This window comes from Lolium rigidum, chromosome 4, assembly GCF_022539505.1.
Source record: "Lolium rigidum isolate FL_2022 chromosome 4, APGP_CSIRO_Lrig_0.1, whole genome shotgun sequence".
Taxonomy (NCBI): Eukaryota; Viridiplantae; Streptophyta; class Magnoliopsida; order Poales; family Poaceae; genus Lolium; species Lolium rigidum.
The window spans coordinates 1,608,263-1,635,803 of NC_061511.1; the positions used below are offsets into that span (position 1 = coordinate 1,608,263).

Below are 27,541 nucleotides of genomic sequence, written 5' to 3' on the forward strand. Positions count from 1 at the left end.
CGGCTCTTCGGCATCTCGTTAATAGGTTAGTGCCGGAAAATGCGTAAATATGACATAAAGTGTGTATAAAACATGTGAGTATCATCATAAAAGTAGCATGGAACATAAGAAATTATAGATACGTTGGAGACGTATCAGGCATAGAGATGACAGCCGGTGGACATGCGGGGTGTTGCCTACATTTATTTACAATATAGCTACATTGTGAACTAAAGTCAGAGTTGAGGCTGGGTCATTGACGCTTATCATAGTAGGAAGTAACGCAGAGTAGTAAAATGTTCATGGTAGTAACATATATGTGCTAACATATTTACTAGGTGCAGACTCATCTTCTTTTTAGAAGTGTGATACCAATTACACTCAGCTTCTGTAACAATAAAATATCCTAAAGAAATTACAGATGCGCACGTGCCTAACACAAAAAGAAGAAGAAAAAACAAAAGATCCTACTACGGTGATATCAAATTATTGTAGCTGCAAACACAAACCACTACCAAGACAACACCCATAGTTCAAATTCTCCAAAAGTAACGTCTCTAGGAAGGAAACATGGCAACTGTCGCCCGATCATAGATCTTAGTTTTCACTCTAGAGAAGGTTTGCGCTCTCAAAGCAATGCCTTCAACAATGTCATTGTCTTACACAACCAATTTTAGGATAGACCTTGGATTTTATTTGAAAGAGATGACTATGTACTCCTCATGTGTTGCCGATCCCTCTTGCCAATGTGGCAACTGCAAGTCAACAAACACCAAGCAAAGTCCTCATCACCTTGAAGACTCACTCTGCCATTACTAGACCTCAGACCTCAGCGAAAATCGACATGTCCCATGATAGCAACAGACAGCGAAGCTCCGCGTCACTCCCTCCCCTGAAGTCGCACGGCTACAAATATGGGTGCACACGACCGAATATCATCCGATCCAACAATCTACAGGCCACGAGCGGCACTGGAGATCGCCGACGGAGCCTTTCTAAACTCGTCACCTGCTAGATCATTGAGGGATGACATCAAGCAGAACACCTTCTTGACACGAGAAGAACCCAATGACCACCTCTTTTATTAGGCAGATCGGCAGGCTCCACACCGTCGTCTGCTCCCAACAGCAGATCGGAAATCTCAGTGGGCACCACCATCACCACCCGCACCATGCGGAGATGAAGGGCTGAGCCGCGCCAAGTCCCCCGAGCCAGGCAATGTGTCGGCCTTGCGGCCACAGCCTTTGATCGGTGGCATCCTTTCATTCTAGAGAAGATCCACGCTCTTAAAGCAATGCTTTCAACAAGATTATTGTCAGACACAATAATGTATTTAAACAGTCCTATCCAAGTAGGTTTCTCCTCGTTTAATAACATGTCATTACATGTTATCACGTCATAGCAGAGACATCCCCGGCAGGAGCAAAAAAAAACCAGATTTACCAGCCTGGATGACTTGTTCCAGAGATCCAACGGCCAGTACTACACTGTGGAAAAGCTTTGAACGGGAGGGAAGGGAGTAGTAATAAATTCTCTCGGCCACGCACAAACACTCAGAAGCATACGAGCATAGCACACTTCGCTACTGCCCTCCTCCTTCCCCCACCTCCTGATCGCCTTCCCTTTGCTGCGGCGCGTGATCCGGCCAATGGACCTCGACTCCTCCGACGGCCATGCGTGGCTGCTCGACGCCCTGGCCTCCTCGCCCCTCTTCTCGGCCGCGTCCCCGCCGCCGTGGCCGTTCGGAGACCAGCATTCCTCGTCACAGATGGATGCGGCTACGGCCGCCCCGGACGAAGCCCCGAGCGCGCGCTCCGGTGAGCTCCATCTTGTACCTAACCAGTAATTTTCTTGTTCGTTTCCTTACTTCTCCGTGCTGTACGGGGGCGATTAGCGCAAGGTTGTTCTGATCGCGACGCGCGCGTTCTTTAATTTCTGCGAAAACTTCATCGTCGTGGGTTGATTCCTACAAGGCAAAGCCTTTTTCTCGTTGACTTTGCGTGCCGTGGTGTGGCTAGCTTTCGAACTTTTCTATGCGCTCGAGGTCTCAGTCAAATTGGTGCGTTGCAAATTGGATTCCACTACGAGACATCATGGAGGCCTTACTTAATTTAAAGCTGCCAGGTTAGCCAGTATATATTATATATATGGTGGGTTACGTCGGCGCATTGTTGTCTGCACTAGAACGTGCGTGTCTTTTCTTTGTTACCAAGTGGTACATGTATTATAGTAGGATAATCCTCGATGAAGTGCATTTCTGCATTTGGTTGCTTGAACTGAAGGCCTCAATGACCTTTTACTTCAGCATAGAAAATGTGTTGAAAACATGCCACAGAAAATTCAGATCCAAACTAAATAATCTAAAGTTTTAAATAGCGCGCTATCTCTTCGCTATAGCATCGCTATAGCATATTAACAAGACTCCCGCTAAAGATAAGCACTTTTAGCGCTAAATAGATTCTCTCGCTACTAGCTCACTAAATCGCGCCGCTAAATAGGGCTGAAAAATAGCGCTATTTCTCCTGCTAAGACCAAATATTTTAACATTTAAATTTAAAAATTAAATCTACTAATGTATGCATTTATGCACTACTTTTATTACTCAATCATCATAATTATTGAGTACAAGTTTTGAATCATTGAATTTCTTGTCATATTTATAGATGATATGAATGTTTGATGCATAATGTTTTTTAGAAGTTTTCTTGTTTTATAAAAAACGCTAAATGACTTAGCTTCGCTATAGCTTCTTCGCGCCTAAAAAATATCGCCGCTAAGAAGCATAGCTCGCTATTCAAAACATTGAAATAATCCACAACTGAAGATACTAAATGGACAAATTCACTTATTTTATCCTTTTTTATCAAATCATAGATCAAATTTGAATATGAAATTTTGTGGCATGATAGGTAATACTATCCCTATATAATTGTTTGTATCTGAAATTTTCATGGCCTATAGTGAGTTTCCACATCCCCCCAGGTCTAAAGAACCTTCAATTTTAGTAGTAGGACAACAATTTAAGGATTATTTCTCTATGTTCTGAACCATCACATTCACAAAGAAAGATTGAGCATCCGAGAAAAATATCCCCTTACACGAGAAATCATATTAAAACTCGGAACGAGAGTGGACTTTCAGAGAAGGTGCTTGGTGAGCACCCTTATCCAGACCGTCTATACTGCATCAAGATCAGTGCAAGTTCTTTTTGTTCCCCTCCCAAACAATTTCTTATTTTTGTATCTCTCACACCACACATTGTTTGAACTCGAAAATTTGCAGATCATTTAAACATAACAATTGGAATTTTGGATTTTTTTTGGATTTTTTATGTCATTATCTATATATGTATTTCAAGAATTAAAATTTAAATTTGCACACAAAAATTCCGAACTATTTTTCCTCCATTATATTTTTTATTTTTGAGTGACCTGCAAAAAATCAAATCGAAATATTACATAATTTGGAAGATACAAAAAAGACAAAATGGAACTTTTCCCTAAAACTCGTGGTACCAAGCAAACATAAACTTATTCATTATGAGCAGTTTTTTGCGATGAATATGGGCAATGCGTGTTTATATTTGTTATAAATATGAGGACGATGGTGTTGAACTTATTTTTTCCGGATTTAGCCTGGATTTATTTATAGCATCCTTCTATCTTGGCCATCGAACTCAACACCCTTTGATCTAAGGATCTCTAGAGTTTGCCAAAACCTTCCTTTTCTCGTCATGAGTCCATAGGATCAAATCACAATCATATCCATGTCACACTTAGATAATGCAGAGCTCCTCTCCTTATCCCCGAGCAGGGGCAGAGGTAGGAAAATTCATCAGGAGACCACATCAAAAGAGGCAACTATAAGAAGGGCCAAAGAATGAAAAGACACAAACTTTTAGCTTAAAAAACTAGGGAACAAAGAAAAAAAATCTACATGTTAGGGGGGTCGCCCCCCTGTTGAACTGTGTGCTAGGCGATTGGTGCTTCGGCACTGTTCTTGGAAAGTGGTGCTCAAATCTCAGTTTCTAGGCTAAAAACTCTAGGTCGGACCTTCATTGGCTGTACGTGGCAATGGTGGTTCTCTAGATGTTTACTTGTTGAAGGCATTGTCTGGAGATTGGACCTTCTCCATGGTGAAAACCCATGATCTGACTATGGTGGTTAGACCTTCATGGAGTCGTCACTTTGGAGAACCTTTCTCGAAGTCTAGGTGTTGCCACTGGTGGTGGTGTGTTCATGCTGTTCTGAGTCTCTGATCGCTTAGGCAGGATCTTTTTCCTTTTTATATTTGTATTTGTATATGTTCATCCTTGTAGACTATCTCTTACGTTATATGTTGCAGAGGTTAGGTGTATTTGGTTATAATATATTCCATTTATCTAAAAAAAGGAAAAACCTCATGCTTACGTAACTTTTGATTGTTACTTTATTATTTCTTACACAATTTATCACATGGAGCATTGTCTATCATGAATAAATTCATCTTTAAGAACATAAGACCCAGATTTTTACAGGTGTCCGTAAAAGTTTAAGGAGGGGTTGGATCTTGTTAAACATATAGCCAAGAGAAACGGAAAGTGTCTTTGGCTCCCAAGACCCAGTGATCTCTTCATTTTTTAAAAGTTGCAACTCGTATTTATAAGTTTTTGAAAAATTCTGAAAAATATCTGGACATAGTTAATGATGTAAGCATGAAAAATTTCAATGCGAAATTCTTTGTATTCTAGGCTACAAAAAAATGACAAAAATCTGATAAGTTATTGGCTACATCCGGATATTTGTTTCAATGTTCTTTTGAAACTCCTAAATGTGTTTGTCGAATTTTTTAAAACAACAAGATCACTGGCGCCCGGGAGCAAAAAATCTTCTCTCCAAGAGAAAGTCCTATTTTTTTTTTTGCCTTTTTGGGTAGGGCCCTTTATGTAACCACCATATTGTACCCTGCAAATATTATGTGTGAGTGAAAAATGTTGTAAGATGTTTTTATACTGTTACCCCTAAAGAGGAAAGTTACAAAGCTCTGTTGTATTCTTTTGTGTAGAGAAATCTGAATCAGCTGGTACGAAAGTAAAGAACATCAGTGGAAAATTCCAGGTTCATGTTTCCCTGGATGACGATTTTTCAGATAGCTCTTATTTCTTGAAGGAAAGGCTTACACTAGCTCTCAGGTACTTCAAGAACTCCACTGATCAGCATATGTTAGTTCAAGTTTGGGCACCCACCAAGAACGGAGATCGGTACATGCTGACTACTTCAGGACAGCCCTTTGTGCTTGACCAACAGAGCATCAGACTTCTTCAGTACAGGGCTGTGTCCATGGGATATGCGTTCCCTGTAGATGGGGATAATGTCCATGAGTTGGGGCTACCAGGACGGGTATACAGGCAGCGAATACCTGAGTGGACACCAGATGTGCAGTATTATAGCAGTGCTGAGTATCGGCGGCTTAACCATGCCATAAATAACAACGTTCATGGTACTGTTGCCTTGCCTGTGTTTCATCCCTCTGTGCAGTCATGTGTTGCTGTTGTTGAACTTATAATGACATCCAAGAAGGTCAACTATGCAAGCGAGGTCGATAAAGTCTGCAAAGCTCTTGAGGTGGGTTTGCTTTAGCCTTGTACAAACTTATATCTATATAAATTGACATCATAGATGTTATGTAAATACATTTAGGACATCATAGATGTTAAAAATACAGCCTGTAATGATGGCTGGACTGTGGTATAATATTCTCCACAAGTTTCTATTGTGTTACGTTGTGGTTAAAAGAATAATGCTATTTGCAGGCAGTGAATCTTAAAAGCACCGATATCGTGGAACATCCATACTTCCAGGTAATTCACCAAATAACTGCCATTTGAATGATATATTCCCATGTTTTATTATGACAGTAATTATTTAAAGGTTTGTTCAGATATGTAATGAAGGCTGCCACAGTGTTCAGGTAGAGATACTGGAAATCTTGACTGTAGTCTGTGAAGAGTTGAAACTGCCCATAGGTCAAACTTGGGTGCCTTGCAAACATCAGAGTTTACTGTCACATGGTGGCGGGGTGAAGAAGAGTTGCTCGAGCTTCGATGGAAGTTGTATGGAAGATGTATGCATCTCAACCAGTGATGTTGCCTTTCACGTTACTGATGCTTGCATATGGGGCTTCAGAGATGCCTGTGTAGCTCACCACCTACAGAAGGGGCAAGGAGTTCCTGGAAAGGCATTCATCTCACGCAGACCATGTTTTTCGAAAGATGTCAGTAGATTCTCCAAGATGGAGTATCCTCTTGTACACTATGCTCGCATGTTTGGATTAGCTGGCTGTTTCTCGATATGCTTGCAGAGTGCTTATACTGGTGATGATGATTATATATTAGAATTTTTCCTGCCACCTGATTGCAGAGAAGATAATGAACAGAAGGCTCTTATGGAGTCCATCATGGTTCTGTTGAGACAGCATCTTCGTAGTTTACAGGTAGCCAGTGATAAAAGCTCGGATGAAGCTTATGTTCAAGTTGATGCTGTTACTCTAATTCATAGTGAAGAAACGAAGAATACATTCCATACATTACTTGAGAGTGATATGCATGGAGGAATCGATGAGTCCGATAACACAAATGATAAAATTTCAACAGTGTCTAATAAACATCTGTTATCTGGTAATTACTCTAAATGGAATGACAACCCAGTGGCAGAACCAAGTGGCAGCGGGACCTGCAATTCTTCATTGCTTTACAAAAAGAAAAAACGAAGAAGAGGCAAACCAGAAAAGACATTCAGTTTAGAGGTTATCCAACAGTATTTTTCTGGAAGCTTGAAAAGTGCAGCCAAAAGTCTTGGAGGTACGCACAGTTTGAATTTCTGTAATACATGACATATTGATTACTGCTTAACATGTACTGTAGCTTAAATCTCTGATGGTCACCAAGTGGTCTACCATGCCAGCGTTCAAGATCATAAATTTTAAATTTGCTGTCCTATCTTTGAGAGATCATAGATGAAGATGTCATAATGCTTAAAACTTTTTGAGTAATAAAGCGCTCTTTATCGAAAAAAGATGAAGATGTCATGTGCAGACCTGTCATTGTTCCCTTGAATGTGCTCTGCCACTACCGCTGCTATTACATGAGTTCACAAGAAGTACACAGCACCCCAAACATAATAAAATTACATGAGTTCAAATTTGCGGGAAAGATCCAAATCTATTACATGAGTTCACAAGAAGTACACGGAACCCCAAACATAATAAAAATTACATCGAGGTCCTTGGACTACTGCTGCCAAAGCGAGCCGCCGATGTGCCATTGTCGCCGCTCCCTTACCGTAGCCGGCCTGACGTTGTTGATGACAGTCGGAAAGTCTTCGTGCACGTGCCCCTAAGGACCCGCGCCCCAGAGCCGAAGTCATCACCATTGAACCCTTGAATTGATCCAAATCTTCTAACACCAAACCTATAACAAACGTAGACTGGACGAGATCCACCACTCCAGGGAAGTGGCGACCACACGAATCCCCGCCCTCCTCAACGCCGCCGGTGAGATCGCCGCTGACGAGGTGGACGAGGAGGCGGGTATACCTTATTCTTGTCTCGCATAACGCCGCCATAGCCATAACAACGATGCCGGTTGACCAAACTCTAACTTTAGGGACCCTTCTGCAGCGAGCCCTATTTTCGTCCATTTCATGATTAATCTAACTAACTGAGTTTATCATGTATAATGTATACCATGACACTAACAGCCAGCAATAGGGTCTTCCTCTTGAATATGCTTAACTGAATTGTTTCTCCTTTTGACAGTATGTCCTACAACTTTGAAGCGCATTTGCAGGCAACATGGGATTTCCAACTGGCCATCGCGACAAATTGGCAAGGTTAACCGGTCGATTTCAAGATTACAGAAGGTAATTGAGGCTGCTCAAGGGTCAGAGAGTGCATTTAATGTCATCACAACTCCTGTTCCTGTCAATATTTTGGATATAGAGAAAGCAACACAAAATGGAACTGCTGAACCTTACAATCATTACAGTGAAGAAAACAGAGGTCCATTCTCACAGAATTTGCAACAAAATGGTTGCAACCTAAGCGCACCCATCTCATCGCAGACCTTTTTAGCTAACAATTGTAATCAGATTGAAGAAGATAAATCAACTAACTCGAGAAGCTCATCTGGTCAACATAGCACGCATTCGCATACTTCTGAAGGGTCCTTCCGAGGAAGCCTGGGAAACAGGGCCTCAGTTTGCAAGACATTCATAGGGCCACAGCAGAACTTGTTGAATCCGGATGTACCATTTGAAGAGCAAGACCAGCTGCTTTCTAGGATACTCCTTAAAGATTCTGTCAGACCGACTGTTATCTCTTCAGGTAGGATCGTGACAGTGAAGGCGCGTTACAATGAAGACATTCTAAGGTTTCGCTTCCCGTGTTCTGGGAGTGTTAGCGCCTTGAAAGATGAGGTGGCCAAAAGGATACCAATTGATGTTGGTAATTTCGTCATCAAATATCTGGATGATGATCACGAGTGGGTTAATCTGACATGCGATGCAGACTTAGAAGAGTGCATGGAGATCTACCAGTTATCAGGTACCAATGTTATGAGACTATTGGTCACAGACATCGCCGTCGTTTTCGGGAGTTCTTGTGGAAGCACTGCTTAATTCTACGCTTAGATATGGTAGTATATATTCTTCAGCGAATTCTTCATGAGGGTGCCCTGTTAGCCTGCTGTCAATGCTATATTTGGCTGCTTCGTTTTTTGGCTACAGTATCTAGTTCTATTTTTTTGTATAGACATTTCTCTAATGGCCAGCGGTGCTGCCAATCAAATTTGTGAGTCCGTGGTCGTAGATATCAAACATTTTTGACATTTTGATGTTTTATGGGGACAATTCAGTTTTAGTAGAAAGCATGCATCGGTTGAATGCTGAAATTTGTTGGCCAAGAGAGACTGGGTGCCTCACCCTTCTGTTCCGGAAAGCACTGAGGGGCTCCTCCCCCTTAAGCCTTTCATTTTCCCATTCAAAAAATAAATGGAAATGTGTTAGCGAAATGACTTGAATGAGTGAATGACCATGCTCTAGGATCACACAACAGACACCACATATATAATTAAAAAACTAAAAAGGAAACACTCAAATACATTTTTGAAAGGGAAAAGAGTCACCTAACTGCTTTTGTTGGCCAAAAGTAAACCGGTAGTTCAGCATCAATTCCACAAGAAACAACCAATGCCGGACAATTTTCTCACATTGCCCAACTATCATGGTACGGAGATGTTGACATCAAAGAGAGACAGAGGATGTTTTAACATGGCGACAAGTTGAGTTAATTTTGCTTAGTTGCTTACCAACAAACCAGCTGCCCACACATATCGTTAGTCCTACTCTTCCACGTAGCTGAACAACCAAAACTGCTCCACGAAACCTGACTACTTATTTGACGGCATATATATGTCACCACCAAAGTATCTGAGATCTTGTGAACCGTCTCCCCGATTACCACTGATACTGGGTAGGCTAGCAAGGGGCAATACAAACCTTACCCATTATGGCCAAGGTGCACCGGCTCATCTTCGTCGTGCTCAGGGTCGCCGCCGCTGCCGCTGCGGCAGCCGCGGCGATAATCATGGTGACCAGCCACGAGACCACCAGCTTGTTCGGCTTGGAATTGGAGGCCAAGTACTCCCACATCCCGTCGTTTATGTAAGTACCTATACTCCAGAATCCAGATATTCAGTTGCGAGATGTTAATAGCTGCAATTGACTAGTACTTTGTGGTAACTGCATTGTGTAATTTCGCAGCTTCTTTGTGGTGGCATTCGCCGTGGCCTGCGTCTACAGCCTGCTCGTCGTCCTCGTGCCGCCGGGGAGCGCCGCCTCCAGATTGGTGGTCATGACCGACGTGGTAACTTAACAAATTAACACAGCTAATCCATGAAGAAAGACAAGATAGCTTGATTGAATTCTTAACAATGCTCCCTCCAATGCGTGCGTGCAGCTAATGGGGATGGTGCTGACCGGCGCCGTCGCGGCCTCGGGAGCCATTGCGGAGGTCGGGAGGAACGGCAATTCGCACGCCGGGTGGCTGCCCATCTGCGACCAGGTGCACGGCTACTGCACACACGTCATGGGAGCTCTCATCTCCGGCTTTGTCGCGCTCATCCTCTACTTCCTCATCATCATGTACTCGCTGCACGTAGTCGCTGATCCCATGTGTCCATGCCATTAGGTCATCCTCGCGGCTGTTTGTTCGCCACTTGTTGCCGGTCTCCAATCTTTACTACGGAGTAATTATAATTTTGATGTTGGCAGAGTCTACAGATCTATTCCGAGCATCTTCTTCTCCAGTTCAGTACGACGATTTGAAAGGAAAGTGAGCAATATGTTTGTTTAGAAGAAACATTTCTCCAGAAAAATATTTTGACAAATCTGTTTTTTTCCCTTAAATACAATCCGGCCATGTAAATTTAGACAAATGTAATAGAAGTATAGAACACAGTCGTGTAAATCTGGCCAATATATGAGCCTCTTTAAACTTTCTGAGATATGTTGAAGTGTATCTACCTACAATATCAAAGGACGCGGTCGGCGTTGCACCTATCTTACCGTGCAGCCAGGCTCCACGCGGCGTTGCAGCGATGGAGTTCGAGCGGCGTTTCATGGGTTTACGTACTATAAATTTTCTTAGTTCTTTGGTTTTAAAATTTCCCAAAACCTTCAGCAACCCTTTAGGATTATGTTTTGGATTATAATCAGTTATTTTTATTTTGCAGCCAAATAACTGAGTTATAAAAAAAAACTCTGTTTTTTAAGTAAAAAGTTGTGTTGACTAGGCTAATCTATGTGTGAAATGGGGTGCTTGTCATGATCTCGAGTGCACACCTTACCGTAGCATAAAGTACTATCAGAAATTTGCAATTCACAGCGTAACCCCTAAAATACATGTATTAGTCTTCTGTCTGAATAAAGAATAAACAGACTTTTTGTGCAGGGAGCAAGCAAACATATTTTAATTTGGAGGGAATAGATGAGGGACTTGTAAACATATGCAGTACAGATGAGAAGAATTGAAAATTTGTTGATAATATAAAATATAAGAAAATTATGGTTCAGCAAGGCCTCCAGGATTAGTTCACCCATCTTATACTTTTCATATTCCATTCCAACAGTTAACTCAAAATTAAAATGATTTAAGTATAACATTCTATTAAAGAAATAGCTAGAATTTTCAATCTTTGTGTTTTCAACTTCTATTCCACACTATTAAGTATTAGCACAAGAAGAATATGCGCGGAATGTGGATATTGACATATTTTATCCATAGTGAACTCTTGGTAGTATGATGATTTTGAGATACGATTATTTAATTAAAATCTTGGTATTAGTCTACTTTTAATATTAAATTATTTATATACAGTAAAGTAATTATTATGCATACTATAAGTTTCTATAGAATATAGAAAAGTTTTATAGACATATATGGGCATTGCCCTCGCATTTGCGAGCACCACCATGCTAATTATTGACAAAAGCAAATGATAATACTTCAATTTACCAATTGTAAGTAGTTTGTTATTCTACTCCCTAGATATGATCATGTTTTCCTAATTCTATGAGCTGGAATTAGTTACACGAGAGGACTTTAGCATATGGCTCGCTGTGTGACATACTCCCTCTATTCACAATTGTACGATATTTTTAGGTTTTTTCGTAAATGCATTTACCTAGACGTGTTTTAGTGTGTAGCTAAGTTCACTCATTTTGGTCCGTATATAGCCCACTTTGAAATATCTAAAAGATCCGGTCAAAAAAATATCTAAAAGATCTAACAAATTAGTGAAGAGCGGTAGTGTTTTATTTGTCATCATGTATGTATGACATTTTTTTCAGGAACGCGCGAGAAAGCACACCTTTTTTATATAGATAGAAGAAAATCCAAATACAAGCTCCACATTACAGCACACGAGGCCAAGGCCAAAGTAAACAAAGAGACTCCTCACAAAAACCCCACTAATTTCCACCTATCCGCTTCATCCACATTATATGACAATGTTGGATACAAGAGACTGTTGTTTTCTCTACCGGTTGCTTAGGCAGTAATAGCAACCCATGACAATCATGGGACATGGGAAAGATTTCGACAACTCATGTAGATGAAAGCATGTTACTTGTAACCGAAGGAGCTTCGTGACATAGCCGAGCTGCTGATAGCTCTCAGCCTGCCCGAGTTCGAGTGTTCGTACTCGCATTCTCGTTGTGCACACAATTACCGCTATCAATAACCAGCGCTGCTGGATTTCTTCCCCTGTACGGTCAATCATTTTTACACACTACTACACTACTATTGCTTGGTTTACTGGACTCATCATCCGTTGACTTGACGGTTGAGTACCAAGAGAGCGCATACCCTGTCATTGGCCAAAAAAAAAAAGAGCTTCTTCTATATATACTGGACTCAAAGTTCAACCAGCTAGCTAGTTTGATAGATCGGCGAGCGCACAGCGAGTTCACTACGTTCCAGTCTGAATCTTACCTGGAAGCTTGCTAGGGCGCCAAGTGCAGCGATTTGGATGTCTCCCTTTTGGAAGACCGTCCTCTGCCTGACACTGTTTGCCGCATGGCGATCGCAGGTCGAATTCAGGACAATGACCTCGCGGCGCCCGCTTGACTGTGCGCAACAATGCCCTTGCAGCGGCGAGAGCTACCTCCACCACCCACACGGCCCTTACGGTCACGCACAGAAGCACGCAGAGTCGACGCAAGCACGCGGCGGCCCCATGCTTGCCACGGCGCCTCCGGGTGGCCACTCGGCGTCAATGGTAGGCAGCGACGCCGGCGGGGAGGCGTCGAGCCAGCTGCGTCTCGCCAGGGAGGTCGGCGTCCGGGCGGCAGCCGGCAGGAGGAGCAACTTCATCATCTCGCCGCTATCCATCCACGCGGCGCTCGCGCTGGTGGCCGCCGGCACGCGGGGCGAGACGCGCCAGGAGCTCCTGGGCTTCCTCGGGTCAGCGTCGCTCGACGAGCTGCACGGCGCGGCCGCGTCGGAGCTGGTAGGCAAGCTCAACGGCCTGACGCAGACGTCCTTCGCCTGTGGCGTGTGGGTCGACCGGGCGCACGTGCTGCAGCCGGAGTTCATGGCCGCCGCCGGGTCGAGGTACGGTGCCACCGCGGAGTCCGTGGACTTCGCCATGGACGCCGAGAAGGCCAGGCAGCGAGTGAACGGCTTCGTGGCGGACGCGACCAACAAGCTCATCCGCGAAGTCCTCCCTCCGGGATCCGTTGACTCGTCCACGGTAGTCGTCCTCGCCAACGCGCTCTACTTCAAGGGGACCTGGGCCCGGCCGTTCGACAAGTCGGCGACCTTCACCGCGCCGTTCCATACCCCAGACGGCACCGTCGTGCGCGTGCCCTTCATGACGACGGGCCGGTTCGAGTTCAAGCAGTACGTCGCCGTCTACCCGGGCTTCAGAGCCCTCAGACTGCCCTACAACATCGACGGCGACCACCACGCGCCGCCGCAAGCTGCGTTCTACATGCTTCTCCTTCTCCCGGACGGCGCCACTCTCAGCCTCGCGGATCTCTACGACAATGCGGTCGCGGCGCCGGAGTTCATCAAGAGCCACACGCCGGCAGACGACGTCCCGGTCGGGCGGTTCATGGTCCCAAAGTTCAAGTTCTCCTTCGAGTTCGAGGCGTCCTCGGACATGCGCAAGCTTGGAGTCACCAGGGCTTTCAACGGCGGCGACTTCTCCGGCATGGTGAGCGGTGGGGAGGGGCTCTCCATCACGGGGGTGTACCATAAGGCCACCATCGAGGTGGACGAGCTGGGCACCGTCGCCGCTGCAGCAACGGCCGTGAGCATTCCTTTGAGTGGAAGCTCACGGCCTCCGGTCGACTTCGTTGCAGATCGGCCCTTCTTATTCGCCATTGTTGAGGAGAAAACCAGCGCGGTGCTGTTTCTTGGCCATGTGGTCAATCCTCTCGCTGAATGACCACTTGACTTGAGTTCGTATAAAGTATTCCGGTGAAGGTATCCTATCTATGGATCTTGAATAACTATTTGAAAATTGTTTATGCTCAGTCGCTCAGTAGTCAGTCCCACGAGCTCGATCACGTGGCAATTTGGCAATACGCTATACGGGCCGATATGAAATTGATTTTTTCCAGTTAATCATATATGCCTACATGGCCCTGCTGCCAAAACGTGACGACGTGATCACCGCGGATGGATTCAGGCCTATCTACGGTTCTTAAAATCCTGTGTAAGGTGCTAACGCGCAGGATCCAACCTCACATCCCGGCGCTTGTGGCTATTGATCAATCTGGGTTCATTCGAGGGCGGGACATCACCGATAATTTTGCGTATGCGGCTGAGCTCGTCCAGTGCTGCTACAAGCGGCGCTCACCCACGATCGTCCTCAAGCTTGACTTCAGAAAAGCGTTCGACTCCGTCGACTGGACTGCGCTGGACCGCATTCTCCGGGCACGTGGGTTTGGTGATGCTTGGTGCAGTTGGATCAAGGCCATCCTCGAATCGGGGCGCACCGCCGTGCTCCTCAACGGCGTTCCAGGGCGGTGGTTTGACTGCAAGCGAGGTTTACGGCAAGGCGACCCCCTTTCTCCCTACCTGTTCATCATCGTGGCGGATGTTTTGCAGCAACTCATCGCTGGCGACGCTGCGCCAGGACGCCTGCAACACCCCCTTATCGATGATCTGCCGTGCCCTGTGATCCAATATGCCGACGATACACTGCTCCTCCTACGCGCCACCCCCGAGCAGCTTCTTCGCGCCAAAACCCTCTTGGATGCCTTCTCGCGTGCTACGGGCCTGCAAATCAACTTCCAGAAGTCGACATTTGTTCCCATCTGCGTTCCCGATGCGCGCGCCGCCGAACTATCCGCGCTCGTGGGGTGCGTCCATGCAGCTTTCCCCTAGACGTACCTGTGGCTCCCGCTGACGGCCCGCAAGCTCCGCGTTCAAGATCTCCAGCACCTTGTGGTAAAAATTGAGAAACGCGCGCCTGGCTGGAAAAGTTCCCTCCTGAACCGCGGCTCGCGACTGACACTCACGGACGCTGTTCTCTCCGCCTTGCCATCTTTCGCCATAAGCGTGATCCCTCTCCCCTCGACCACGCTAGACCGTATGAACAGGTGATACGTCTCCGACGTATCGATAATTTCTTATGTTCCATGCCACATTATTGATGATATCTACATGTTTTATGCACACTTTATGTCATATTCGTGCATTTTCTGGAACTAACCTATTAACAAGATGCCGAAGTGCCAGTTCCTGTTTTCTGCTGTTTTTGGTTTCAGAAATCCTAGTAAAGAAATATTCTCGGAATTGGACGAAATCAACGCCCAGGTTCCTATTTTGCCCGGAAGCATCCAGAACACCCGAGAACCGCCAGAGAGGGGGCACAGGGCCACCAAACCCTAGGCCGGCGCGGCCAAGGGGGGCCCGCGCCCCCTATAGTGTGGCCACCCTGTCAGCCCTCCTGCGCCGCCTCTTCGCCTATTTAAAGCCTCCGTCGCGAAAACCCTGATACGATCGACGAAACCCACAGAAACCTTCCAGAGCCGCCGCCATCGTGAAGCCAAGATCTGGGGGACAGGAGTCTCTGTTCCGGCACGCCGCCGGAACGGGGAAGTGCCCCCGGAAGGCTTCTCCATCTCCACCGCTGCCATCTCCACCACCATCTTCATCACCGCTGTTGCTCCCATGAGGAGGGAGTAGTTCTCCATCGAGGCTCGGGCTGTACCGGTAGCTATGTGGTTCATCTCTCTCCTATGTACTTCAATACAATAATCTCATGAGCTGCCTTACATGATTGAGATTCATATGATGATGCTTGTAATCTAGATGTCATTATGCTAGTCAAGTGAGTTTTACTTATGTGATCTCCGGAGACTCCTTGTCCCACGTGTGTAAAGGTGATAGTGTGTGCACCGTGTGGGTCTCTTAGGCTATATTTCACAGAATACTTATTCACTGTTATGAATGGCATAGTGAAGTGCTTATTTATATCTCTTTATGATTGCAACATGTTTTGTATCACAATTTATCTATGTTCTACTCTAGCAATGTTATTAAAGTAGTTTTATTCCTCCTACACGGTGTAATGGTGACAGTGTGTGCATCCGTGTTAGTACTTGGTTTATGCTATGATTATGATCCCTTGTAGATTATGAAGTTAACTATTGCTATGATGGTATTGATGTGATCTATTCCTCCTACTTAGCATGAAGGTGACAGTGTGCATGCTATGTTAGTACTTGGTTTAGTCTGTTGATCTTTCATGCACTCTAAGGTTATTTAAATATGAACATTGAATTGTGGAGCTTGTTAACTCCGGCATTGAGGGTTCGTGTAATCCTACGCAATGTGTTCATCATCCAACAAGAGTGTAGAGTATGCATTTATCTATTCTGTTATGTGATCAATGTTGAGAGTGTCCACTAGTGAAAGTGTAATCCCTAGGCCTTGTTCCTAAATATCTGCTATCGCTGCTTGTTTACTTGTTTTATCGTGTTACTACTGTTGCAATACTACCACCATCAACTACACGCCAGACAAGCTATTTTACGGCACCGTTGCTACTGCTCCTATATATTCATACCACCTGTATTTCACTATCTCTTCGCCGAACTAGTGCACCTATTAGGTGTGTTGGGGACACAAGAGACTTCTTGCTTTGTGGTTGCGGGGTTGCATGAGAGGGATATCTTTGACCTCTTCCTCCCTGAGTTCGATAAACCTTGGGTGATCCACTTAAGGGAAAACTTGCTGTTGTTCTACAAACCTCTGCTCTTGGAGGCCCAACACTGTCTACAGGAAAAGGAGGGGGCGTAGACATCAAGCTATTTTCTGGCGCCGTTGCCGGGGAGGAAAGGTAAAAGGTACTCACACTCCGGATCTCGGCTACTAAGCTATTTTCGCTGTTGTAAGTACTCGAAGCTATTTTCTTTAGATCCTGCAATTGCATCTTTTTGTTTCTTGTTTACACTAGTTAGGCACAATGGAAAACAACAAAAAAATTGGTGAGCTTTTTAATCTTTTTCCTGATTTAGAATTGTTTGATGCGAAAATTAAAAAACCTATGAAACCTTATTTGCATGCTAGTAGCGATGTTATTAGTATGAATGCAATTATCGCTAATGCTATGGAGAAGTCTAAGCTTGGGGAAGCTAGTTTTTGTGATCTTTTTAGCTTCCCATCTTTAGGGGAGAAAATTTGCTCTGATAATACTTTATCTCCCATATGCAATAACTCTAATGATGCTTGTGATATTTTAAATGCACCTACTGAAAGTATTCCGTATAAAATACCTATGAAGATTATTGAACGTGTTATGGATAACCACTATAAAGGGGATGGAACTGTCCACCCTAGAGATCATTTACTGTTTTTGCATGAATTATGCGGGTTATTCAAGTGTGCAGGTATCTCTATGGATGAAGCGAGGAAGAAGCTATTCTCTGTTTCGCTGTCTGGTAAGCGACGCATTGGTATAAATTGTTGGAGAATAGTCATTCTCTTGGTTGGGAGGAAATTGCATCTCTCTTTTATTCTAAATTTTATCCTCCTCATGAAGTGCATATTGATAGGAATTATATTTATAACTTTTATCCTCGTGATGGAGAGAGTATTTCTCAAGCGTGGGGAAGATTGAAATCACTAATGCTCAAATATCCCATTCATGAGCTACCCCGTAATGTTATTGTTAACAATTTTTATGCGAGGCTTTCAGGACAACACAAGGACTATCTGGACGCGTGTTCGGAGGGATCTTTCACAAGCAAGGAGGTTGAAGCTAGGTGGGATCTTCTTGATCGGATTGAGGACAACGGCTGAAGGATGGGAGAACGACAAAGGTAAAAAGTCAGGTATAAATTATGATTATGAATGCATTGAAGCTTTTATGGATACCGATAAATTTCGAAATATGAGTGCTACTTATGGTCTTGACTCTCAAGTTGCTGCAAATCTTTATAAAGTTTTTGCTTCTCATTTTGAATTGCCTAAAAAGAATTTTGATAAGTATCATGAACCTTTTAAAGAGGATTGCATGAAGAATGAAATTGTTGTTAATTATTGCAATAAGCATGCTCAAACTCCTAAGAATGCTATTTCCTATAAGCATGTTAATTTTTGTGGAATACATAGACCTTGTGGAATTAATCAAATCAAAGATGAATATTGCATCCATCATGCTAATGAAAAAACTAGAAAGTGGTTTAGGGCTCTAGATGATCTTGGTAAAAAAGTTTGTGTCCTCTATCCTTTTATTTGTGAAGTTTGCCATGAAGTGGGTCATTTTAATTTTCAATGCTCCTCCAATGATAATTTGAACCCAATGAGTGCTGCAAATTTGTATTGTGATGATGGAATTACTCCTAATCAGCATGATGAACTTACTTTATTTTTGGGGTGTGAAGAACTGTCGAGAAAAATCTCTTTGTTACATATGAGTGATCTTGATATTGATGATGTCCTGCATGGGTGTTTTTCTTATTGCATCGATAATAGCCATACAAATACTTACATACAAAATATTTTAGAAGATGACACCTTGCCAAAATATGATAGGACCGCCGTGTGTTTTCAACTAATTAATGAAAAGGAGGGATCCTCCCAAATTTCTTCTATTGTTTCTGAAAGTAAATCAGGTTATGCGGACAAGCCACCCTTCAAGCCTCTTCCTCCTAGAGAAGGGAACGAGGAGAAGGAAGAGAAGAAGAAGAAAAAAGGAACGAAGAAGAAGAAGAAGAAGAAGAAGAAGAAGGAGAATGAAAAGAAAGAGGTAACGGCGTATCCCCGCGTGAATAAGATAACGCTAGGTAACCGTAAGTATGTTGCTCCTAATGATTATTATGATAATGAATCTGAGTACGATGATCTTCCTATACCCTTTACCCATATTAGTGATCATGATTTGGAAGAGCACACTAACTTTGATGTTGGAAATCTCTTTGGTACTGATTATGAAAGTAATGACGATGATAGCATTATTCATGTCCCCTCAAACGATGATATTGAAAGCTCTAAGCTTGGGGATGTTGTGCTCGAAGATCCTATACTTGAGACCTCTACTTTTAGTGAAAATGATGATATCACATATTCTGGTCTAGATAAGCGCTATAGATATGGATATGACACATGTTACAATTATCCTTATAAAACTTGTCATAGTTATGATAGGCTTACCAAAAACAATTCCCTTAATATGCAACTTGTTTACCATGTTCAAATTCTTGATAATAATCCTGCTCCAATTACTATTAATGAAAAGAACTCTCCTTATGCCAAAATTAATGATACTTCTATGCATATGAACCATGATAAGAATGTTTTAAGTGATGGGTATATTGTGGATTTCATCAATTATGCTACTGAAAGTTATTATGAGAGAGGGAAATATGGTTATATGCATCTTAATAATATTAAGTTTCCCCTCTTTATGTTGAGAATCTTAAAGTTACTCGTGTTTTATCCTCTTATGCTTGTCACTTTGTTCTTCATGAATTCATTTGTGTATAAGATTCCTTTGCATAGGAAGCATGTTAGACTTAAATATGTTTTGGATTTGCTTCTTGATGCTCTCTTTTGCTTCAAATGCTATTTCTTGCAAGTGCATCATAAAAACTGCTGAGCCCATCTTAATGGCTATAAAGAAAGAACTTCTTGGGAGATAACCCATGTGTTATTTTGCTACAGTACTTTGTTCTATATTTGTGTCTTGGAAGTTGTTTACTACTGTAGCAACCTCTCCTTATCTTAGTTTTCTGTTTTGTTGTGCCAAGTAAAGTCGTTGATAGAAAAGTTCATACTAGATTTGGATTACTGCAGAGTTTCAGATTTCTTTGCTGTCACGAATTCCGACCTGCCTCTCTGTAGGTAGCTCAGAAAATTATGCCAATTTATGTGCTTGATCCTCAGATATGTATGCAACTTTCATTCAATTTGAGCATTTTCATCTGAGCAAGTCTGGTGCCATTTTAAAATTCGTCTTTACGGACTGTTCTGTTTTGACAGATTCTGCCTTTTATTTCGCATTGCCTCTTTTGCTGTGTTGGGTGGATTTCTTTGTTCCATTACCTTCCAGTAGCTTTGGGCAATGTCCAGAAGTGTTAAGAATGATTGTGTCACCTCTGAACATGTGAATTTTTGATTATGCACTAACCCTCTAATGAGTTTGCTTTGAGTTTGGTGTGGAGGAAGTTTTCAAGGGTCAAGAGAGGAGGATGATATACTATGATCAAGAAAAGTGAAAAGTCTAAGCTTGGGGATGCCCCGGTGGTTCATCCCTGCATATTTCAAGAAGACTCAAGCGTCTAAGCTTGGGGATGCCTTGGGCATCCCCTTCTTCATCGACAAATTATCAGGTTCCTTCTCTTGAAACTATATTTTTATTCGGTCACATCTTATGTACTTTACTTGGAGCGTCTGTGTGCTTTTTTTTTGTTTTTGTTTGAATAAAATGGATCCTAGCATTCTTTGTGTGGGAGAGAGACACGCTCCGCTGTAGCATATGGACAAGTATGTCCTTAGTTTCTACTCATAGTATTCATGGCGAAGTTTCTTCTTCGTTATATTGTTATATGGTTGGAATTGGAAAATGATACATGTAGTAATTGCTATAATGTCTTGGGTAATGTGATACTTGGCAATTGTTGTGCTCATGTTTAAGCTCTTGCATCATATACTTTGCGCCTATTAATGAAGAAAAACATAGAGCTTGCTAAAATTTGGTTTGCATATTTGGTCTCTCTAAAGTCTAGATAATTTCTAGTATTGAGTTTTGAACAACAAGGAAGACGGTGTAGAGTCTTATAATGTTTACAATATGTCTTTTATGTAAGTTTTGCTGCACCGGTTCATCCTTGTGTTTGTTTCAAATAACCTTGCTAGCCTAAAACTTGTATCGAGAGGGAATACTTCTCATGCATCCAAATACTTAAGCCAACCACTATGCCATTTGTGTCCACCATACCTACCTACTACATGGTATTTCTCTGCCATTCCAAAGTAAGTTGCTTGAGTGCTACCTTTAAACAATTCAAAATTTATCACCTGTGATTTGTGTCAATGTTTTATAGCTCATGAGGAAGTATGTGGTGTTTATCTTTCAATCTTGTTGGGCAACTTTCACCAATGAACTAGTGGCTTCATCCGCTTATCCAATAATTTTGCAAAAAGAGCTGGCAATGGGATTCCCAGTCCCAAATTAATTAACAAAAATAGACACTCCTCCACGGTATGTGATTGTTGGACGGCACCCGAAGATTCGGTTAGCCATGGCTTGTGTAAGCAAAGGTTGGGAGGAGTGTCATCATAATAAAACTAAAATAAAAAGGCACTCCTTCATGGTATGAGATTGTTGGCAGGCACCCGAGGATTCGGTTAGCCATGGTTTGTGAAAGAAAGGTTGGAAGGAGTGCCCTCCAAAAATAAAATAAAATGGGAGCCGCTCTTTGAAGGTTTGTCTGGTGATGGCGTGTAACTCACACGTTCGTTGGGAACCCCAAGAGGAAGGTATGATGCGCACAGCAGCAAGTTTTCCCTCAGAAAGAAACCAAGGTTTATCGAACCAGGAGGAGCCAAGAAGCACGTTGAAGGTTGATGGTGGCGGGATGTAGTGCGGCGCAACACAAGGGATTCCGGCGCCAACGTGGAACCTGCACAACACAACCAAAGTACTTTGCCCCAACGAAACAGTGAGGTTGTCAATCTCACCGGCTTGCTGTAACAAAGGATTAACCGTATTGTGTGGAAGATGATTGTTTGCAGAAAACAATAGAACAAGTATTGCGATAGATTGTATTTCAAGTAAAGAGAATTGGACCGGGGTCCACAGTTCACTAGAGGTGTCTCTCCCATAAGACAAACAACATGTTGGGTGAACAAATTACAGTTGGGCAATTGACAAATAAAGAGAGCATGACCATGCACATACATATCATGATGAGTATAGTGAGATTTAATTGGGCATTAGACCGCCATCCAGCATGCATCTATGCCTAAAAAGTCCACCTTCAGGTTATCGTCCGAACCCCCTCCAGTATTAAGTTGCAAAGAAACAGACAATTGCATTAAGTATGGTGCGTAATGTAATCAACAACTACATCCTTAGACATAGCATCAATGTTTTATCCCTAGTGGCAACAACACAACACAACCTTAGAACTTTCTGTCACTCGTCCCGGTGTCAATGCGGGCATGAACCCACTATCGAGCATAAATACTCCCTCTTGGAGTTACAAGCATCTACTTGGCCAGAGCATCTACTAGTAACGGAGAGCATGCAAGATCATAAACAACACATAGATATAACTTTGATAATCAATATAACAAGTATTCTCTATTCATCGGATCCCAACAAACGCAACATATAGGATTACAGATAGATGATCTTGATCATGATAGGCAGCTCACAAGATCCGACAATGATAGCACAATGGGGAGAAGACAACCATCTAGCTACTGCTATGGACCCATAGTCCAGGGGTAGACTACTCACACATCACACCGGAGGCGACCATGGCGGCGTAGAGTCCTCCGGGAGATGATTCCCCTCTCCGGCAGGGTGCCGGAGGCGATCTCCTGGATCCCCCGAGATGGGATCGGCGTTGGCGACGTCTCTGGAAGGTTTTCCGTATCGTGGCTCTCGGTACTGGGGGTTTCGTCACGGAGGCTTTAAGTAGGCGGAAGGGAAAGTCAGGAGGCGGCGCGAGGGGCCCGGACCATAGGGCCGCGCGGCCGGGCGGGGGCCGCGCCGCCCTATGCTCGGCTGCCTCGTGGCCCCTCTTCGTTTCGTCTTCGGACTTCCGGAAGCTTCGTGGAAAAATAGGCCCCCGGGCGTTGATTTCGTCCAATTCCGAGAATATTTCCTTACTAGGATTTCTGAAACCAAAAACAGCAGAAAACGACAGAATCGGCACTTCGGCATCTTGTTAATAGGTTAGTTCCAGAAAATGCACGAATATGACATAAAGTGTGCATAAAACATGTAGATAACATCAATAATGTGGCATGGAACATAAGAAATTATCGATACGTCGGAGACGTATCAGCATCCCCAAGCTTAGTTCTGCTCGTCCCGAGCGGGTAAAACGATAACACGGATAATTTCTGAGTGACATGCCATCATAATCTTGATCATACTATTTGTAAAGCATATGTAGTGAATGCAGCGATCAAAACAATGTATATGACATGAGTAAACAAGTGAATCATATAGCAAAGACTTTTCATGAATAGCACTTCAAGACAAGCATCAATAAGTCTTGCATAAGAGTTAACTCATAAAGCAATAATTCAAAGTAAAAGCATTGAAGCAACACAAAAGAAGATTAAGTTTCAGCGGTTGCTTTCAACTTGTAACATGTATATCTCATGGATATTGTCAACATAGAGTAATATAATAAGTGCAATAAGCAAGTATGTAGGAGTCAATGCACAGTTCACACAAGTGTTTGCTTCTTGAGGTGGAGAGAAATAGGTGAACTAACTCAACATTGAAAGTAAAAGAATGGTCCTCCATAGAGGAAAAGCATCGATTGCTATATTTGTGCTAGAGCTTTGATTTTGAAAACATGAAACAATTTTGTCAACGGTAGTAATAAAGCATATGCATCATGTAAATTATATTTTATAAGTTGCAAGCCTCATGCATAGTGTACTAATAGTGCCCGCACCTTGTCCTAATTAGCTTGGACTACCGGATCATCACAATGCACATGTTTTTACCAAGTGTCACAAAGGGGTACCTCTATGCCGCCTGTACAAAGGTCTAAGGAGAAAGCTCGCATTGGATTTCTCGCTATTGATTATTCTTCAACTTAGACATCCATACCGGGACAACATAGACAACAGATAATGGACTCCTCTTTTATGCATAAGCATGTAACAACAATTAATAATTTTCTCATTTGAGATTGAGGATATATGTCCAAAACTGAAACTTCCACCATGGATCATGGCTTTAGTTAGCGGCCCAATGTTCTTCTCTAACAATATGCATGCTCAACCATAAGGTGGTAGATCGCTCTTACTTCAGACAAGACGAACATGCATAGCAACTCACATGAAATTCAACAATGAATAGTTGATGGCGTCCCCAGTGAACATGGTTATCGCACAACAAGCAACTTAATAAGAGATAAAGTGCATAATTACATATTCAATACCACAATAGTTTTTAAGCTATTTGTCCCATGAGCTATATATTGCAAAGGTGAATGATGGAATTTTAAAGGTAGCACTCAAGCAATTTACTTTGGAATGGCGGAGAAATACCATGTAGTAGGTAGGTATGGTGGACACAAATGGCATAGTGGTTGGCTCAAGTATTTTGGATGCATGAGAAGTATTCCCTCTCGATACAAGGTTTAGGCTAGCAATGCTTATTTGAAACAAACACAAGGATGAACCGGTGCAGCAAAACTCACATAAAAGACATATTGAAAACATTATAAGACTCTACACCGTCTTCCTTGTTGTTCAAACTCAATACTAGAAATTATCTAGACCTTAGAGAAACCAAATATGCAAACCAAATTTTAGCATGCTCTATGTATTTCTTCATTAATGGGTGCAAAGCATATGATGCAAGAGCTTAAACATGAGCACAACAATTGCCAAGTATCACATTACCCAAGACATTTATAGCAATTACTACATGTATCATTTTCCAATTCCAACCATATAACAATTTAACGAAGGAGAAACTTCGCCATGAATACTATGAGTAGAAACCAAGGACATACTTGTCCATATGCTACAGCGGAGCGTGTCTCTCTCCCATATAGTGAATGCTAGGATCCATTTTATTCAAACAAAACAAAAAAACAAAAACAAACCGATGCTCCAAGAAAAAGCACATAAGATGTGATGGAATAAAAATATAGTTTCAGGGGAGGAACCTGATAATGTTGTCGATGAAGAAGGGGATGCCTTGGGCATCCCCAAGCTTAGACGCTTGAGTCTTCTTGATATATGCAGGGGTGAACCACCGGGGCATCCCCAAGCTTAGAGCTTTCACTCTCCTTGATCATGTTGCATCATACTCCTCTCTTGATCCTTGAAAACTTCCTCCACACCAAACTCGAAACAACTCATTAGAGGGTTAGTGCACAATAAAAATTAACATATTCAGAGGTGACACAATCATTCTTAACACTTCTGGACATTGCATAATGCTACTGTACATTAGTGGATCAAAGAAATTCATCCAACATAGCAAAAGAGGCAATGCAAAATAAAAGGCAGAATCTGTCAAAACAGAACAGTTCGTATTGACGAATTTTAAAATGGCACCATACTTGCTCAAATGAAAATGCTCAAATTGAATGAAAGTTGCGTACATATCTGAGGATCATGCACGTAAATTTGCTTAATTTTCTGAGTTACCTACAGGGAGGTGGACCCAGATTCGTGACAGCAAAGAAATCTGGAACTGCGCAGTAATCCAAATCTAGTACTTACTTTTCTATCAACGGCTTAACTTGGCACAACAAAACACAAAACTAAGATAAGGAGAGGTTGCTACAGTAGTAAACAACTTCCAAGACACAAAATAAAAACAAAGTACTGTAGGTAAAAACATGGGTTGTCTCCCATAAGCGCTTTTCTTTAACGCCTTTCAGCTAGGCGCAGAAAGTGTGTATCAAGTATTATCAAGAGATGAAGTGTCAACATCATAATTTGTTCTCATAATAGGATCAAAAGGTACCTTCATTATCTTTCTAGGGAAGTGTTCCATACCTTTCTTGAGAGGAAATTGATATATTATATTACCTTCCTTCATATCAATAATAGCGCACCAACAGTTCGAAGAAAAGGTCTTCCCAATATAATTGGACAAGATGCATTGCATTCAATATCCAAGACAACAAAATCAACGGGAACAAGGTTATTGTTAACGGTAATGCGAACATTATCAACTTTACCCAAAGGCTTCTTTGTAGAATGATCAGCAAGATTAACATCCAAATAATAATTTTTCAGCGGTGGCAAGTCAAGCATATTATAAATTTTCTTAGGCATAACATAAATACTTGCACCAAGATCACATAAAGCATTACAATCAAAATCTTTAACCTTCATCTTAATGATGGGCTCCCAACCATCCTCTAGCTTTTTAGGAATAGAAGCTTCGCGCTCTAGTTTCTCTTCTCTAGCTTTTATGAGAGCATTTGTAATATGATGCGTGAAAGCCAAATTTATAGCACTAGCATTAGGACTTTTAGCAAGTTTTTGCAAGAACTTTATAACTTCAGAGATGTGGCAATCATCAAAATTCAAACCATTATAATATAAAGCAATGGGATCATCATCCCCAATGTTGGAAAAAATTTCAGCAGCTTTATCACAGGCAATTTCAGCAGTTTTAGCAGTTTCAGGCAGTTTCTCGCGCTTTGCATTAGAAGTGGAAACATTGCTAACACCAATTCTTTTATTAGTATTAGTAGGAGGTGCAGCAACATGTGTAGCATTAGCATTACAAGTGGTGGTAATAGTCCAAACTTTAGCTACATTCTTCTCTTTAGCTAGTTTTTCATTCTCTTCTCTATCCCACCTAGCACGCAGCTCAGCCATTAATCTTATATTCTCATTAATTCTAACTTGAATGGCATTTGCTGTAGTAACAATTTTATTATGATGATTCTCATTAGGCAAAACTTTTGATTTCAAAAGATCAACATCAGCAGACAAGACTATCGACTCTAGAAGCAAGTATATCAATTTTCCCAAGCTTTTCTTCAACAGATTTGTTAAAAGCGAGTTTGTGTACTAATAAATTCTTTAAGCATTGCTTCAAGTCCAGGGGGTGTGTTCCTATTATTGTTGTAAGAATTCCCATAAGAATTAGCATAGCCGTTGCCATTATTATAAGGATATGGCCTATAGTTGTTACTAGAATTGTTCCGGTAAGCATTGTTGTTGAAATTATTATTTTTTAATGAAGTTTACATCAACATGTTCTTCTTGTGCAACCAATGAAGCTAATGGAACATTATTAGGATCAATATTAGTCCTATCATTCACAAGCATAGACATAATAGCATCAATCTTATCACTCAAGGAAGAGGTTTCTTCGACAGAATTTACCTTCTTACCTTGTGGAGCTCTTTCCGTGTGCCATTCAGAGTAATTGATCATCATATTATCAAGAAGCTTTGTTGCTTCACCAAGAGTGATGGACATAAAGGTACCTCCAGCAGCTGAATCCAATAAATTCCGCGAAGAAAAATTTAGTCCTGCATAGAAGGTTTGGATGATCATCCAAGTAGTCAGTCCATGGGTTGGGCAGTTTTTAACCAAAGATTTCATTCTTTCCCAAGCTTGAGCAACATGTTCAGTATCTAATTGTTTAAAATTCATTATGCTACTCCTCAAAGATATAATTTTAGCAGGGGGATAATATCTACCAATAAAAGCATCCTTGCATTTAGTCCATGAATCAATACTATTCTTAGGCAGAGATAGCAACCAATCTTTAGCTCTTCCTCTTAATGAGAAAGGGAACAATTTTAGTTTAATAATGTCACCATCTACATCT

General features: G+C 42.2%; 3 protein-coding genes across 3 annotated transcripts; all 3 read left to right on the plus strand.

Annotated features, from left to right (window-relative positions):
• The first annotated feature begins 1,627 nt into the window (after positions 1-1,627).
• LOC124707846 (protein NLP3-like) lies at positions 1,628-8,657 on the plus strand. The gene is made up of 5 exons (XM_047239542.1): positions 1,628-1,796; positions 5,023-5,582; positions 5,771-5,818; positions 5,899-6,817; positions 7,774-8,657. Exons 1-5 carry the CDS (start codon positions 1,628-1,630, stop codon positions 8,631-8,633), a joined length of 2,556 nt encoding a protein of 851 aa, XP_047095498.1. The 3' UTR covers positions 8,634-8,657.
• Positions 8,658-9,522: 865 nt separating this feature from the next.
• On the plus strand, positions 9,523-10,346 carry LOC124706607 (CASP-like protein 1C1). The gene is made up of 3 exons (XM_047238265.1): positions 9,523-9,677; positions 9,777-9,879; positions 9,973-10,346. The coding sequence occupies exons 1-3, from the start codon at positions 9,523-9,525 to the stop codon at positions 10,201-10,203; spliced, it is 489 nt and encodes a 162-aa protein (XP_047094221.1). The 3' UTR covers positions 10,204-10,346.
• A 2,198-nt stretch (positions 10,347-12,544) lies between these two features.
• On the plus strand, positions 12,545-13,966 carry LOC124707850 (putative serpin-Z12). The gene is made up of 2 exons (XM_047239547.1): positions 12,545-12,604; positions 12,728-13,966. The coding sequence occupies exons 1-2, from the start codon at positions 12,545-12,547 to the stop codon at positions 13,964-13,966; spliced, it is 1,299 nt and encodes a 432-aa protein (XP_047095503.1).
• Positions 13,967-27,541: the final 13,575 nt, after the last annotated feature.